Source organism: Jatropha curcas, chromosome 3 (genome assembly GCF_041381405.1).
Source record: "Jatropha curcas cultivar XTBG-Jc1 chromosome 3, XTBG_Jcur_1.0, whole genome shotgun sequence".
NCBI classification, from domain to species: Eukaryota; Viridiplantae; Streptophyta; class Magnoliopsida; order Malpighiales; family Euphorbiaceae; genus Jatropha; species Jatropha curcas.
This window is the reverse complement of record NC_143153.1, coordinates 4,814,360-4,827,634: the sequence shown is the minus strand read 5'-3', so window position 1 is coordinate 4,827,634 and position 13,275 is coordinate 4,814,360. Positions and strand designations below refer to the sequence as shown.

At 30.2% G+C, this 13,275-nt stretch overlaps 1 protein-coding gene and 1 non-coding gene across 2 annotated transcripts; one reads left to right on the top strand and one right to left on the bottom strand.

Annotated features, from left to right (window-relative positions):
- Window positions 1-5,008: 5,008 nt before the first annotated feature.
- On the top strand, window positions 5,009-8,305 carry PEX13 (peroxin 13). The gene is made up of 5 exons (XM_012228862.4): window positions 5,009-5,168; window positions 5,639-5,878; window positions 6,157-6,455; window positions 7,444-7,536; window positions 7,681-8,305. Exons 1-5 carry the CDS (start codon window positions 5,144-5,146, stop codon window positions 7,894-7,896), a joined length of 873 nt encoding a protein of 290 aa, XP_012084252.1. The 5' UTR covers window positions 5,009-5,143; the 3' UTR covers window positions 7,897-8,305.
- Window positions 8,306-11,844: 3,539 nt separating this feature from the next.
- On the bottom strand, window positions 11,845-12,923 carry LOC110010591 (uncharacterized). Its single transcript, XR_016320109.1, has 2 exons — window positions 12,574-12,923; window positions 11,845-12,442 (listed from the first exon to the last, which is right to left on the bottom strand). It is a non-coding gene; the product is annotated as an uncharacterized LOC110010591 (transcript).
- Between the last annotated feature and the right edge of the window lie 352 nt (window positions 12,924-13,275).

The following is a 13,275-nucleotide window of genomic DNA, read 5'->3' as shown; positions in this document are numbered from 1 at the left end:
TAAAGTATTGTGTTCTAAATTTATATATGCACAACTTACAGGTTGTGGCTCAGATTGGATATGTAAAAAGAACTATCGGTTCGATCTCTACTAAATATATCTGTATGATAAATAAAGAGTTTTAAATGTGATTAAGTCTCGAATCGAATTTAGTCAGTCTCTAGTAATACAATCTAAATACCAATGTTTATATTTAAAAAAATTATATATACAAAAAGAAAAGGTGACGAGGCAAACAATAATAAAATTTCTCTCCTCTTTCATTATTTTTCTCAATTCTCTCCAAACATTCGACAAAAACGCATCTTATCATTTTTTTCGGAATTTATTGTATCTATATTATTTATATTTTCGGTATTTTCTCATGGTTTGTATCTATCTTGCATGGAGAGTTATCTCGTTATTTTATATAGAGTATTTTGTTTTATTTCTTTACATTTGGTTTGTTTTTATTCAGAATTATGTGTAGTCTATGGAGAATTTATTATATAAATTATTATCTTTATCTTTTAGAGTTTGATATCGCAATTTGTCTTTGTTATAAACAATTAATTTACAGCTAATCAAGCTGGGTGCACAAAAAATAAAAATTTGTCTAGTTAGTTACTCTAAAGGTCAATAGATTTTTTAAGTTCACTTTTTCAATTTAAAAAAAAAAAAATTTGTCTAGCTAGTTACTTTATAGGTCAATCCATTTTTTAAAATTTAATTTTCAATTTTTTATTAATATATCTGATTACTTCAGTGAAGTGATGCTATTTAATTATAACAGTTTATTTTATGTTTGGTTTTTAGGAGAGGCATTAGGTTCTCTCTATATTATTTATGTTTATTTAGAGTTATTAACGAGATAATAATATATTATATAAAAAAATGTAAAATTCTGTAAATTAGCACTAATCAAGTCAATAATTTTAGTTATTTAAATTTATAAAGTTAGAAATATTATAATTAAAATTTACAGCAGAATAATAAATGTAAATATAATTCTATAGTCTTAAACTTCTCATAACATAACATTTAAATTTGTATATGGAATTTTTTTCTGCAATAGTAATATTCACACTTGACACGTGTTATACCAGACTAACATTAACATTTGCATATGGTTAGGATGTACTTGTCATTAATATGTACATATATAAAGAAAACGACGTGTTGGTGTGTGATTTATTGAATAGTGATTTTAATTCAATGGTTCAAGACATAAAAGGAAATAAATCAAGAGTGTGTTGGGCAAAAGTTTTTTAAGAAATTTTTAACGTTTAATTTTGCAATATTTAATAACATAATGTTTCAACTAGCTTTTAAATATTAAAATAGCGTTTTTAAAAAATTAACTCATATAACGTTTAACTTTTAATGTTTTATAAAAAGCTAATCAAACAATTAAACGTTACTAAAATAGTCAAAACAACTAGTTTTGTCAAACAGATCCTAAAAGTTGCGTTAGTTTAAAAAATTTTTAGTTCGATTTTAGTATCTTATATAGTCCATTTCTAGTTTTTTTCCGTTACCAATTTAACTTATTTTTTCATTCTTATTTTTACTTTATTTTGTATTTTTTTTTAATTACAATCTTAAAATATAACTATAGACACAACAAAATGAAGAAAAAAAAAATATAATAGATCCTAATTTTGTTCTATTTATTAATATATCAAAATATTTTAAAATTTTGAATGCACCTAGAATAAGAGTTATACTTATGGAAGTGCAATGCATGCAGCAAAGATAAGTGCAATATTATCCAAAATGATGGTGCAATTTAGGTATGATGTGAAAGGGTTTTGGTTGCGGAAATTCACACGAAAAAAAAATTAAAAATAAAAATCTTAATTTTCAATTGGCATAGAATCTAATTCTTTAAACATATAGAGTTCACATTTAAATTTTTTATTTACATAAAAAATTCTTTTTTGTCTCGAAAAGTATAAAAATTAAATTTTCATATAATAACATTATTATTCTGGTTTATTTTACTCTCCAAAAAGTTATATTTTCATCTAAATATAAAAAATTAACATTTTTACAAATTTAATTTTCTAAGAAAATTTCTATAAAAATATTAAATTATTGTAATCAAATGCTCATATAGTTAATTCAAAATTTTAATTTCAGAATAACGTGGTATAAATATCTTATAATTTTTTTGAACATAAAAGTTAAAACTCAATTATAAATTTTATATAAAATGGAATGAAGATATATTTTTGAATTTTAAAATTAATGAAATATAAATTTATTAAAAAAATATAATTGACACGTATTTACAAATAAAATAAAAAACTACTTCATTTAAATTTTCAAGGTATACTTTTTAATTTTAACTTAAATATAATTGCATTAAATTTAAAAATTATGACACAATTAACAAAAGAAAATATAACATACAGTTAAAAAATAATAATAGGATACAGTTAAAAAATGGAACAAACAGACTGGAGAAAATTTCACCATTGCACTTGCAAAATTATTTTGATGTCAACTTCATCAGATTCCATTCGACGGAGAATATGCCACGCGCCCATTAATAGGTACCAGTCTACTCTCTGTGGATTCTCAGATTATAGAATTACCCCATAGAAAAAATATATTATTTACATTTATTTTATTAAAAAAATTGTGAATTTTTTTTTGAATAATTTTTGTAAGTAAAAGTGAAAAGTTATATGGTGAAATAGGGTAGGCATGTGTTCACTTTTAAATAAAAAAATAGATATACGGTGAAGTTTATAAATTTTTTTAATATTCCATTAAATATTTAGAATATAAATATAAAATACTATTAAATTTTTAAACACAAATAAATTTTATTGGACACACTCTTTATATCTCCACCCTCCAACAAAGCTCTAACCATATTCATCTTTTTTTTTTTTTTTTTTCTTTAGTCAACTTAACCTTTATTTTCTATCTATTGTTCTTTGATTTATCATTATTCTTTCCTTTTAATTTACACATAAAGCATATTGATTATTTTTTAAATTATGATATTTTAAGCAGTCAATTATTATATAAATTTTTCAATATATTGAAAAATTGAATAATATTTAAATTATCAATACTTACAACTTGCATAATCTTCTCCATGTCTTGGACTCCCACTGGCACCAGGTTCGCTTCAATCAAAAGTTGGCTCTTGCTTAAAAAGGACTTATTAGGGGATTTCGTGGGCATAGGGTTATCCATCAATTACATAGTAGCCCCGAGTTAATATTTGTAGTTTCCTATAAAAAAGCATATTTCTCAAAGTATATATTCACTATATTTATAATTGTAAAATCATATTAGAGATTTTATAAACTTTATTAATTAACATGTATTTTTTAGTTGATGCAACTCCACTTTCTTCTTTATTAATTAATCGTATTAGAGGTTTTAATTGTATTAATATTGTTAATCAGCATGCTTTATGTGTGTTTGAGTTTTCGGCACTGTGACTCATAACAAATTTGTAAGTTTCTTTTTACTAAATTGTTGCATATTAATGGTTGTTTATCTGGCTAGTTGCTTTACTAATTCAAATTGGATGTGCTCATAAATTTTTGAACAAAAAAAAAAAAAAATCTAAAAGCAATTTAATGAGTGCCTTATATGGAATAGGAAAATAAAACTCAAAATCTAAGTACATAAATTATTTTTTAAAGGGTATTATTATATTATTGAAATACAAAAATTAAGCTACACTTATAAACTTAAAAGGCTTGAGAGTTTAAACAGGTTTAACTCAAATCATTTTTATCTATAATACTTTCAATTATTTTTAATATGGTAAAAAGAAAAGTTATCAATGAAAATTTTTCGAAAAAATTAATATACAACAAATAGAGCAGCAACCCGCGCAATGTGCTAGCCTTTATCTAGTTGAGAAGTAATACAACATTTTACTCTAATTATCCATATCTTGGATCATAATATATCAATAATCTTTTCTACAAGGAACATTAATTGTGTGAGGATAATTAAGGTTAATTGTTTTATAAACTATCGTGACATGATAATACAAGACATGTCTTGCAACATCGTGAAAGATATTACTATATTACTATTTCGAGACAAAAGAAATTGGATAAAGATCATAGGTTTAAATGATGTGTGAGCGTGCTGCTTGGTGTAAGGACAAGAGTTCAATTCCTCCTTATACCATCTCTAAATTTAAGACTATGGATCATAGATATGAATCGAATTATCATTTCTCGGCAATTTATATATAAAAAAAATTAACCTTAATCATCCTGACCCAAATAATATTCCTGATACAAAATGTCATTGATATATTATAATCAAAGATATGGATAATTAGAGTAGAATGTTGTATTAATTATTAATTGCCTTAATTCCATTCATATTAATTTCTTTTTTTAAAATCAAATTCATCCCACATATTTTTCATGAAGGGCATCATTTTATATATTATTATTTCAGGACATAATAAAACAGGATGAGGACCAGTGGTCTGGATGGTATGCAGGCGTGCTACCATAACCAATGAAGATGGAAAAAAAAAAAAAAAAAACACTTGCTTAATAAATTATAGCTCCCATCAAATAATTCCTTTTTTTATGTTAGATAGTCATCATTAACTTAAGAGAGAGAATGTGAAATTTTTAAATTTGAAATTTCTTTTTCTCCATCAATTAAAATTGTGTCAAATTTCAATAAAAGAAAAAATTTAAGTTTTAAATTTAAATTTAATATCTCCTATACAAGTAATAAAAAATTATTAAGACACTATGAAAATTATAACCATCAAGATTTTAGTTGAGCTCCTCAAGCCAGCTCGCGAGAGGCTGGACGAGCCAAACATTTTTATTGAATAAAAAAAAAAAAAAGTGTAAATCTACGATAAGAAATCAAACCAAAAAGTAAAAAAAAAAAAAAAAAGGAAAATATATTTATGCTCATCGCTCAAAGTCGATGGGTCAGACACGCTGACAGGTCAAAGTCTAATTTACTGAGAAAATAAATAAAAAAATAAAAGTAAAAAACGCGGGGAGCCAAACAATAAAGAAATTTGGACACACTTTATCTTATTTTTCTTGATCATTATTTGACATCCCTCTCTCTCTCTCTCTCTCTCTCTCTCTCTCTCTCTGTGAGGCGGGCGCAGAGAAACGCAGCCCATAATTTTGCATCGTCTATGGACTCCAATTCCCAACAAACAGGTTCGTTCTTTTTCGTAATCTCTTTCTCTTCTATTCCTGTTTGATTCAACGATTTAAGATTTTGATTTATCTTCTTAGATTTCACTTACTGGAAATTCAGATTATTGGTTTATTTCGATTTTGCCTTTCGAAACGCTGTTAGGGTTTCTCTGCATATTGGGTCTGGACTCTATTCTTCGCTTGAGTATAATAGAGGATCCTGTTTGCTTTGTTTTACCTGCTCGAATTATTGTTTTTGTGACCTTAGCTCTTGAAAATTAGGAAATTTGCAATGGTACCGTAATTGAAATCCGATTTACGCTTGCCTTTATCTATCGATTGGTGATTTAGACATTAAATTTGATATTTGATTGATTGATTCATAGTAATTTGGAGGATCTTGTGTTTCCTTATTCACTGTAGTTGTTTGTGCTTATAAATGTATGCAATTTGACATATAATTGATTGCGATGCATATTATTTGATTGCAGGGAGCGGTCCTCCAGCTAAACCTTGGGAGCAAGCTGGGACCTCATCTTCTGGCCCTACACCTTTTAAACCACCCTCACCTGGTAGCACCAGTGATGTAGTTGAGGCATCGGGAACAGCAAGACCAGGTGAAATAGTTTCCGCTGCTGATAGGAATACAACTGTGAACAGAAATACTCTTGGTAGGCCTGTACCAACTAGGCCATGGGAGCAGCAGCCTACATATGGAAGCACATATGGAGGTATCTTCTTTATCTGTGTTTATTTTGGTAGCCTTGTATCTGAGTGAGCTTCTAGCCTTTATTTAACTTATGACTTTCAAAGAAATTAATTGGCTCCTGCTTTTTTCGAATGCACTGTCAAACTAACTAAAAGAATACCTTTGGGGACAGTATTCACTAAGGAAATGCACAATACCATGTGAATTCCAGCCTTGTTGGTCTAGGAGTGGTTTGCAGCTGTATCTGTGTATGTTTATCTGTGTTTTCAACAGAGCTAATTATTTACATGTCCACTGCAGGTTATGGCTCTGGGCTAAATTATAATTCTGGATACGGTTCTGGAATGTATGGCTCTTCGTATGGTGGAATGGGAGGGTCTTATGGTGGCGGATTGTATGGAAACAATATGTACAGAGGTGGTTATGGCGGGGTGTATGGAGGTGGCATGTATGGTGGTGGAGGAATGTACAATAGTGGTTTTGGTGGTCCAATGGGTGGTTATGGAATGGGCATGGGTCCTTACGGTGATCAAGATCCAAATAATCCTTATGGTGCTCCATCATCTCCTCCTGGCTTTTGGATTTCTTTCCTTCGAGTGGTAACTAATTTATCCTTAACTTTTTTTTTTTTTTTTTTTTTTTTTTTTTTTTTTTTTTGTGTTTGAAATATCTGTTACTTATCTCAACCTTTGGCAGTGATGGGTTCCTCAACTATATCTAATATGGATAAAAGAGTCTCTCATTCTCATTTCTTGTGATATGCTTGTGCATTTTTGAGCAGTTCTCTGGCCTGATGAAATTTATTCATCATTCCTAGATCTTGGTTTTTTGTACCTAGTCTTGTTAGTACTAATGAATTGTAAGCAACATCTAACCACAGACATTTCCCTGGCTATGGACCATGATTTTCTGATGAAATCAAAAGGCAAAATCTATTAAAACCAAGGAAAAGTTTGACAAGAGGGAAGCATTCAGGAAATGCGTACCCACAAGAATGTAGCATATTCGAGTGAGAATCATCCATGGCTGCGATTGGAGTTGATATCTTGATGTACTGTTTACTCTCACTAGACCAACTTTTTGCCCTCCGAAATTATTTAGAACTAGGGAGTAAAATTTTTGAAGCTAGAAATTAAAAAGGATTAAATGTGACATTCCATTTGAATGTATTGTTTAAATTGCTACCTTAACTGGTACCATTAAAAGTCGTCATGGAATATATAATGTTTTAGCAGCATGTTAATGTATTTTTGAGTAAGGCTTTGGATATGGAATGCTCCTTCAGATTCTGAAGAGAATCATCGAATGGACAATGGGACTTGATTGTCTTCAGCACAATTTTGAGGGTATCTAGATATGTTGTTCCATTGCAGCAAATTGACCAAATTTCTTTGTCCCAGACTGTTGAGGATGTGGGGGCAAAGTTTTCAGCTTACCAAAAACCACTAAATGTGATGTTCTTCAGATGTATAATGCATTGTTTAATTTGTGGTCTCTAATAATAATAGAGATTTTTGTTATGGAATAAATGGTATTTCTACAGTCTGCAAACTTAAACTTATAATTGTTTGGTGTGCAATGATGCAGATGCAAGGCGTTGTGAACTTTTTTGGCCGGATATCAATTCTGATAGACCAGAACACGCAGGCATTTCACATGTTCATGACTGCAATGCTTCAGGTTGTGTTCCTTACCTATTCATTAAGTAATGTAAAAGTTAGAATAGAATTCAATGCTTTAATTAGTGGAACTGAATATAGTCTTGACTGAGGTGGGGTCTAATGATTATCTGATTACACAATCTCATGGAATTTTCTTTTGCAGCTCTTCGATCGCACAGGCTTATTGTATGGAGAGTTGGCCAGATTTGTTTTGAGATTGCTGGGAATCAAAACAAAACCCAGGAAGGTTCAAGGACCAGGACCCGATGGACTTCCTGCTCCTCACAATCCCCATGGGAATCAAAACTACCTTGAGGGGCCTAAGGGAGCTCCTAGTGGTGCATGGGATAATGTATGGGGAGATGCTCCTAGTGGTTAAGATGACAATTTCCACTTTGTGCCCATTTCGCGATATACGAACAAGAATTTGAGAGCTACGTCACTGAAGTGCAGATGGATGCAATGCTGCTCTTATCTTTTGAGGTTGGGTTGCTAAATTACATATAATTGTTTGTTTGGAATAAAATACACACACACACTCTCTCTCTCTCTTTCTCAAGAAGCCAGCGTCTGCCAGACAGAATATATGCAAATCTTCCTTCTTATTTTGTAAAAGTGGAAAGGGGAAGAAGAAATCATAATGACCTATAAATGTTGGCCTGGGGAGATGTTCGATAAGTGGAGGTGATGTTTTAGTATTATATTTAAATGACGTTGTAACGTCATCTTAAGTAAATCAAAGTGGATATAAATGATGGCTAGCTTGAGAAGCCTCGTTTTTCCGGCTACTGGTATAGCGCTCAAACTTTATGGCGTGGAGGTGATTTCAGGTGCTGCCCCGCAATGCCAAAAAAATAAAAGGCTAACCATCATAACAAAAAAGTTGACCGCGATAATAAGAAAAATATTTTTAAAAAAACATTTTATAATTTCAAAAAGCCCAAAATTAAAGTTCACATATTAAGCTATTACAGATATTAGTTTTTAAAAATATGTATTGCATACTTCTTGTATGTGCTCATGATTTAATTTTTTTTTTTATGTATGATTTTTCATTAATGTTTTATTTATGATATAATGTTGTAAATTATTCATATTACTAAAAAATAAAGATTTTCATTTTCATTGGAACATTATTAGAATTAGCTTGAGTCAATTTAATGGTATATAAAATGTCAAATTTAATAGGTAAGTAACATTGATTAATAAAGTAAAACAATGCAATTTTGCTAGCCTTCAGTTTTGAGATACAGTCCCTCTTTTATAGAAGCATGTTTACTTTCTTTTCCTAAAAAAATTAAGTAAAAACAATGCAAGAATCATCGTGAATAAAAAAAATTAATAAAAAAAAACAGCATTTCACGTCTCTTTACACAGGAATTTGAGAATGGTGATTTTCTTACACACAGCTGAAATATAAGAGATGAAAAAAAAAAAAAAATGAATACCCACATGTAACAAACTCTCAAGTAAAAAGGAACAGTGTAAATTTCAAGCAGAATAGAATATTTGAACTTGTTAAAAAGGCATTTTATATTCTGAGAAACATAGGATAGATTAGGCTGAGAATAAATCAACGATAAATTGTAAAACAAATAAAATTTGGGTTTTCAAATCTCGTATTTCTAGCAGTAAGGGAACTAAAACATTTGGCAAGTAAAAAAAGTACCCATTTTCAATATCTCAAACACAAGCAAACAGCAAAACACTATATCTAATTATCCTTCTTTCAGCACCTTCAGCTGCTGAGACTTGAGGTGGCCTTGCTACTGTCGAGTTCTTCCCAGCCACCGCAAACTCAGCTAATCCACCCCTATTGGTTGCATGACATAAAATAATTACTAACAGGAAAGAAGATAAATATAAATGAGAAAATAATTAATATAAGCAATTTGCCACAACTGTACTTTCAGCCCATCCTAAGCGTTTTCAGAAGAACTAAAAAGATCCAAGTCCCACGAAAAAATGAGTCAAATAAGCACCCATAAAAACATTAAAAAAGGGAGAGAGAGACTTCAACAAATATAAAGAACAGTAACAATTGATAATGGACAAATTGCTAAACTCCCTGCATTCTTTGTTTTCATGATCAACAAAAAGCAAAACAACGAAGAGAGTGAGAGAAAACCATATTTCAATTTGGCTTCATCAATTTACCGGTGTTAATTAGATCAAATTTCAAAGTGGTCAATAGCGTCAAAAACTAAAACAATATAATTTACATTTATGCAATCAATAACATGTGGCACCCAAAACCAATACCTATAGCAAGTAGTAAATGGTTTACAGAATCTAAAAGCGCTGACTGACCTAAGCAAATTAAATGCTCTTATTCTTGGCAATCTTGTATCATGATAAAACCTTGTGAACTTTCATAATGACTATGACCTATTTGATAATCCAAAGGCTGCAGCTGATTAATGCCATTGAGCATATGCTTCCCTTTCTACCAAGCAGCTAATTGATGCCAAGTAAGACTTAAAAAGTAATTGAATTTAAAGTAAAACCTGAGTTAAGTGTTTAGCACATGATCTCTCTTAATCAGCTATGAAAGGATACATATTTGAATTGACCATAGAGCACAGGTCCAAGCTTTGTCATAAAACACCTACGATAATATATAAAAGAGAAAAAAGCAGCAAGAAAACAAAAATTAAAGGAGTATAATGCAGCTATAAACACTCATTGCCACTCACAGCAAAGCAGTAGGGAAAGGTAATGAAGCGACAACTTTTAATACTCAGAATAAAACTTTTATGTATGGAATAGTCAATCCACACCATATCCACTTGTAGACACAGAAAAAAAAAAAAAAAATCAATTGGAGAAATCAATAAAAAACAATCCATATCAATAAAAATCTTGACAAGATGTTTTGGATGAGATCCCTCATGAAACTGTATATTGAAGCATCAAACCAAAATAATCCTAACACACATGTTACCTATATTTACTCCTATTCTCAATTTACTCCTGCTCTAATTATAATCATTGTACCCTCTACTCCTTGGGGCAAAATTGGCTAACTATTTTGTATTACTTTTCTCTTAATGGGTGCAAAAATTGGCAGTCTTCTCCAATTAATAGCAAAACAAAACTTCCTTGTCCTAACATTATAAAAAAACCAGGTGGTAACAAAATCTTCATTCTCTCTCAATTTCTGCTTCTGGTAGAACTCTTTCCAACCTCCCATAAGCACATAAACCTTTGAAGCCCACATCTTCAATGTCATAGGGTACTCATTACCTTCAGGATCATAAATTGTCACTTTGATACCATCATCAAGATTCCCCTCCTCTCTGTTCAACAAAGGCAAAATACTCCTTTCAACATATGCTTTGTTCAGAGTTAGCCTACTCTGATCAGACCTGACGTCGCTACTCGTCAATTGCTTCTCAAAGGGTTTACTGCACCTTCCTATTTGCCCCTTCAGCTTTGCAATTGGAGGAATATCAGCAGGCCTATAATTATCTATCTTCAGTTGTAATAATGACCGTGGTTGGCCTGTTAATTGACGAATGATGGCTCTGCTGCCTGGAAAATCTTGAACTTGTGGTTGCGAGGTTAGTGACGATGGTCTGTGGTTTAGAAAATTGCTTTTCATAGCGTGCAAAGTAGAAAGAGTTTTCTTGTCAAACTTTGTATGCTTCAGAGAAGAAAGAGTTAAAGCTGCTGCAGTATCCTCTTTGAGTTCTTCAGGATAAACGGGTTCCATTGTTTAAAGAATTAATGTGGAAATTCAAGAAACTGCTGGCTTATTAATGGGTGGTGGCTTGTGAACGAAAGGATGATGGATTGAACGAACGGGGTTTACTTTTTCTATCCGCTCTCCTTTTTTTATCTGTTGTTCAAACAGCCAGCTGAAACTGGCTTAATATATTAGGGCTACAGCATGACCAATTTTTTATAATTAACAAAAGATTAATAACAGCCCCACTGTTTGCATATACCAAGTGTTTTCATTGGATTAAAATACTATTTTATCGTGGATTTAGAGTTTGAGAGATGTTTACTGAAATATTCGAATTCCTTAACGTTTATCGTTTTTTACGACAATATTTTTTTTTGTCGTTTTATATTAAATAACTAGTTAAATAATTATTTTTTTTATTATTATTAAATTTTTTATTTTGAACCGTTTATATACACAACTAACCACTGCCGGTTGATATTTAACGGTTTTAAACAATTATTTTTACTATTTTTATTTTTATTAAACATTTTATTCTAAACAGTTATATAACCAACTAATCTATAACAATTATATAAACGATTAACTACTAACAATTAATATCTAACGATTAAACGTTAATGAAACAGCTGAAAGTTATTAAAACAATTAACAGTACCACTAATAATTAATATCTAGCAGTTAACCGTTACTAAAACAGCTAAAAGTCATCAAAATAACTGACAGTACCGCTAACAATTAATATCTAATAGTTTTAATAAAACGGTTAAAAATTATTAAAATAAGTAACAGCATTGACAGTTAACCTTTGACCTTTAGTAAAACAGCGGAAAGCTAGTAAAGCAGTTAACGGTACCGTAACAATAGCCGGCCGGCGAAAAGAGTTTTAGGCTTTTTTTCAGATTTCTTCTATTCTAGTTTTGGGTACCCCTATCATCTTTGTCCATTTCCGGCAAGAGCTCCTTCATCAATTAGCCTGCAGCTTTGGCTATCGCCATTAACGCTTCATTTTGCTTTAGCAATTTCTACTTCACTAGCTCAAGAAATCTCTCTCTACACCTCAATGTGTAGCCTCAAAAAATCCCCAAAACTAAAAGAAAAAATCTCATTTCATAATCCAAAAAAGAAAACAAAGAACTCTGCAAAACATTTTACAAATTAAGAAGGGACAAATATTGATGAAAAATACAAATGAGAAATGGCGGAAATATGCCAAACCCTTCTACAATTATTACTGCAACAAAAAACAAATATGCCACAAAAAAAAAAAAAAATGTGATGATATGAGACATACCTCATTTGCTATTTAAGAAGTAAGAACTTACTTTGAAGACAATTAAGAGTAGTATAAAAGGGAAAGCTTACCGTACAATTCACAAATTTGGTAATTTGGGGTTTTAAGGGAAACAGAAAACCTCAAACTTGGTGTAAAAACACTAAAACAACATCGTCTAAAAAAAAGGAGATTGAGATTGGTGTTGCTGTATTAATGGCGGTGCTGCCAGAGTCTCTGACAGTACGAAGGAAGTGTGGTGGAAGAGAGGCTAGAAACTGACGATCGAAGATGGATATTTCAATTTGAAGCTGGAGCCTGGAGATGAAGTAGAAGAGGAGGAGTATTCTATTATCAATTTAAAAATATCCCTATCGTTAACTCTCGTAGCAAAATCAAATCATTTAACCGAACCAATGTCCATAAAATCGAATGAACTTGTTTGATTTGATTTTTAAATTTATTTCCATTTAGTTCGATTTCAATTAAATCGTATTTTTTTAATTTTTATTATTTATTTCGAAATAGAACCATCCATTTGCCCACCCTATATCTGTATTTTAAATTTTAGTAATATAATTTTTTAAATTTAAAATTTTATTTTCTTTAAATTAAAATATGTGAAATTATTTATTTGGAAATCATAAAAAAAATGATTATCAATTACTTTATTCTTTCACTGACCGGAGAAAAAGCAAAGAAATAATTATTACTGGAATGAATTTTTTTATAATATTCAAATTATTTTTTTAATTGAACGATTATCATTTCTTATAAAAGTAATATTTATTGAG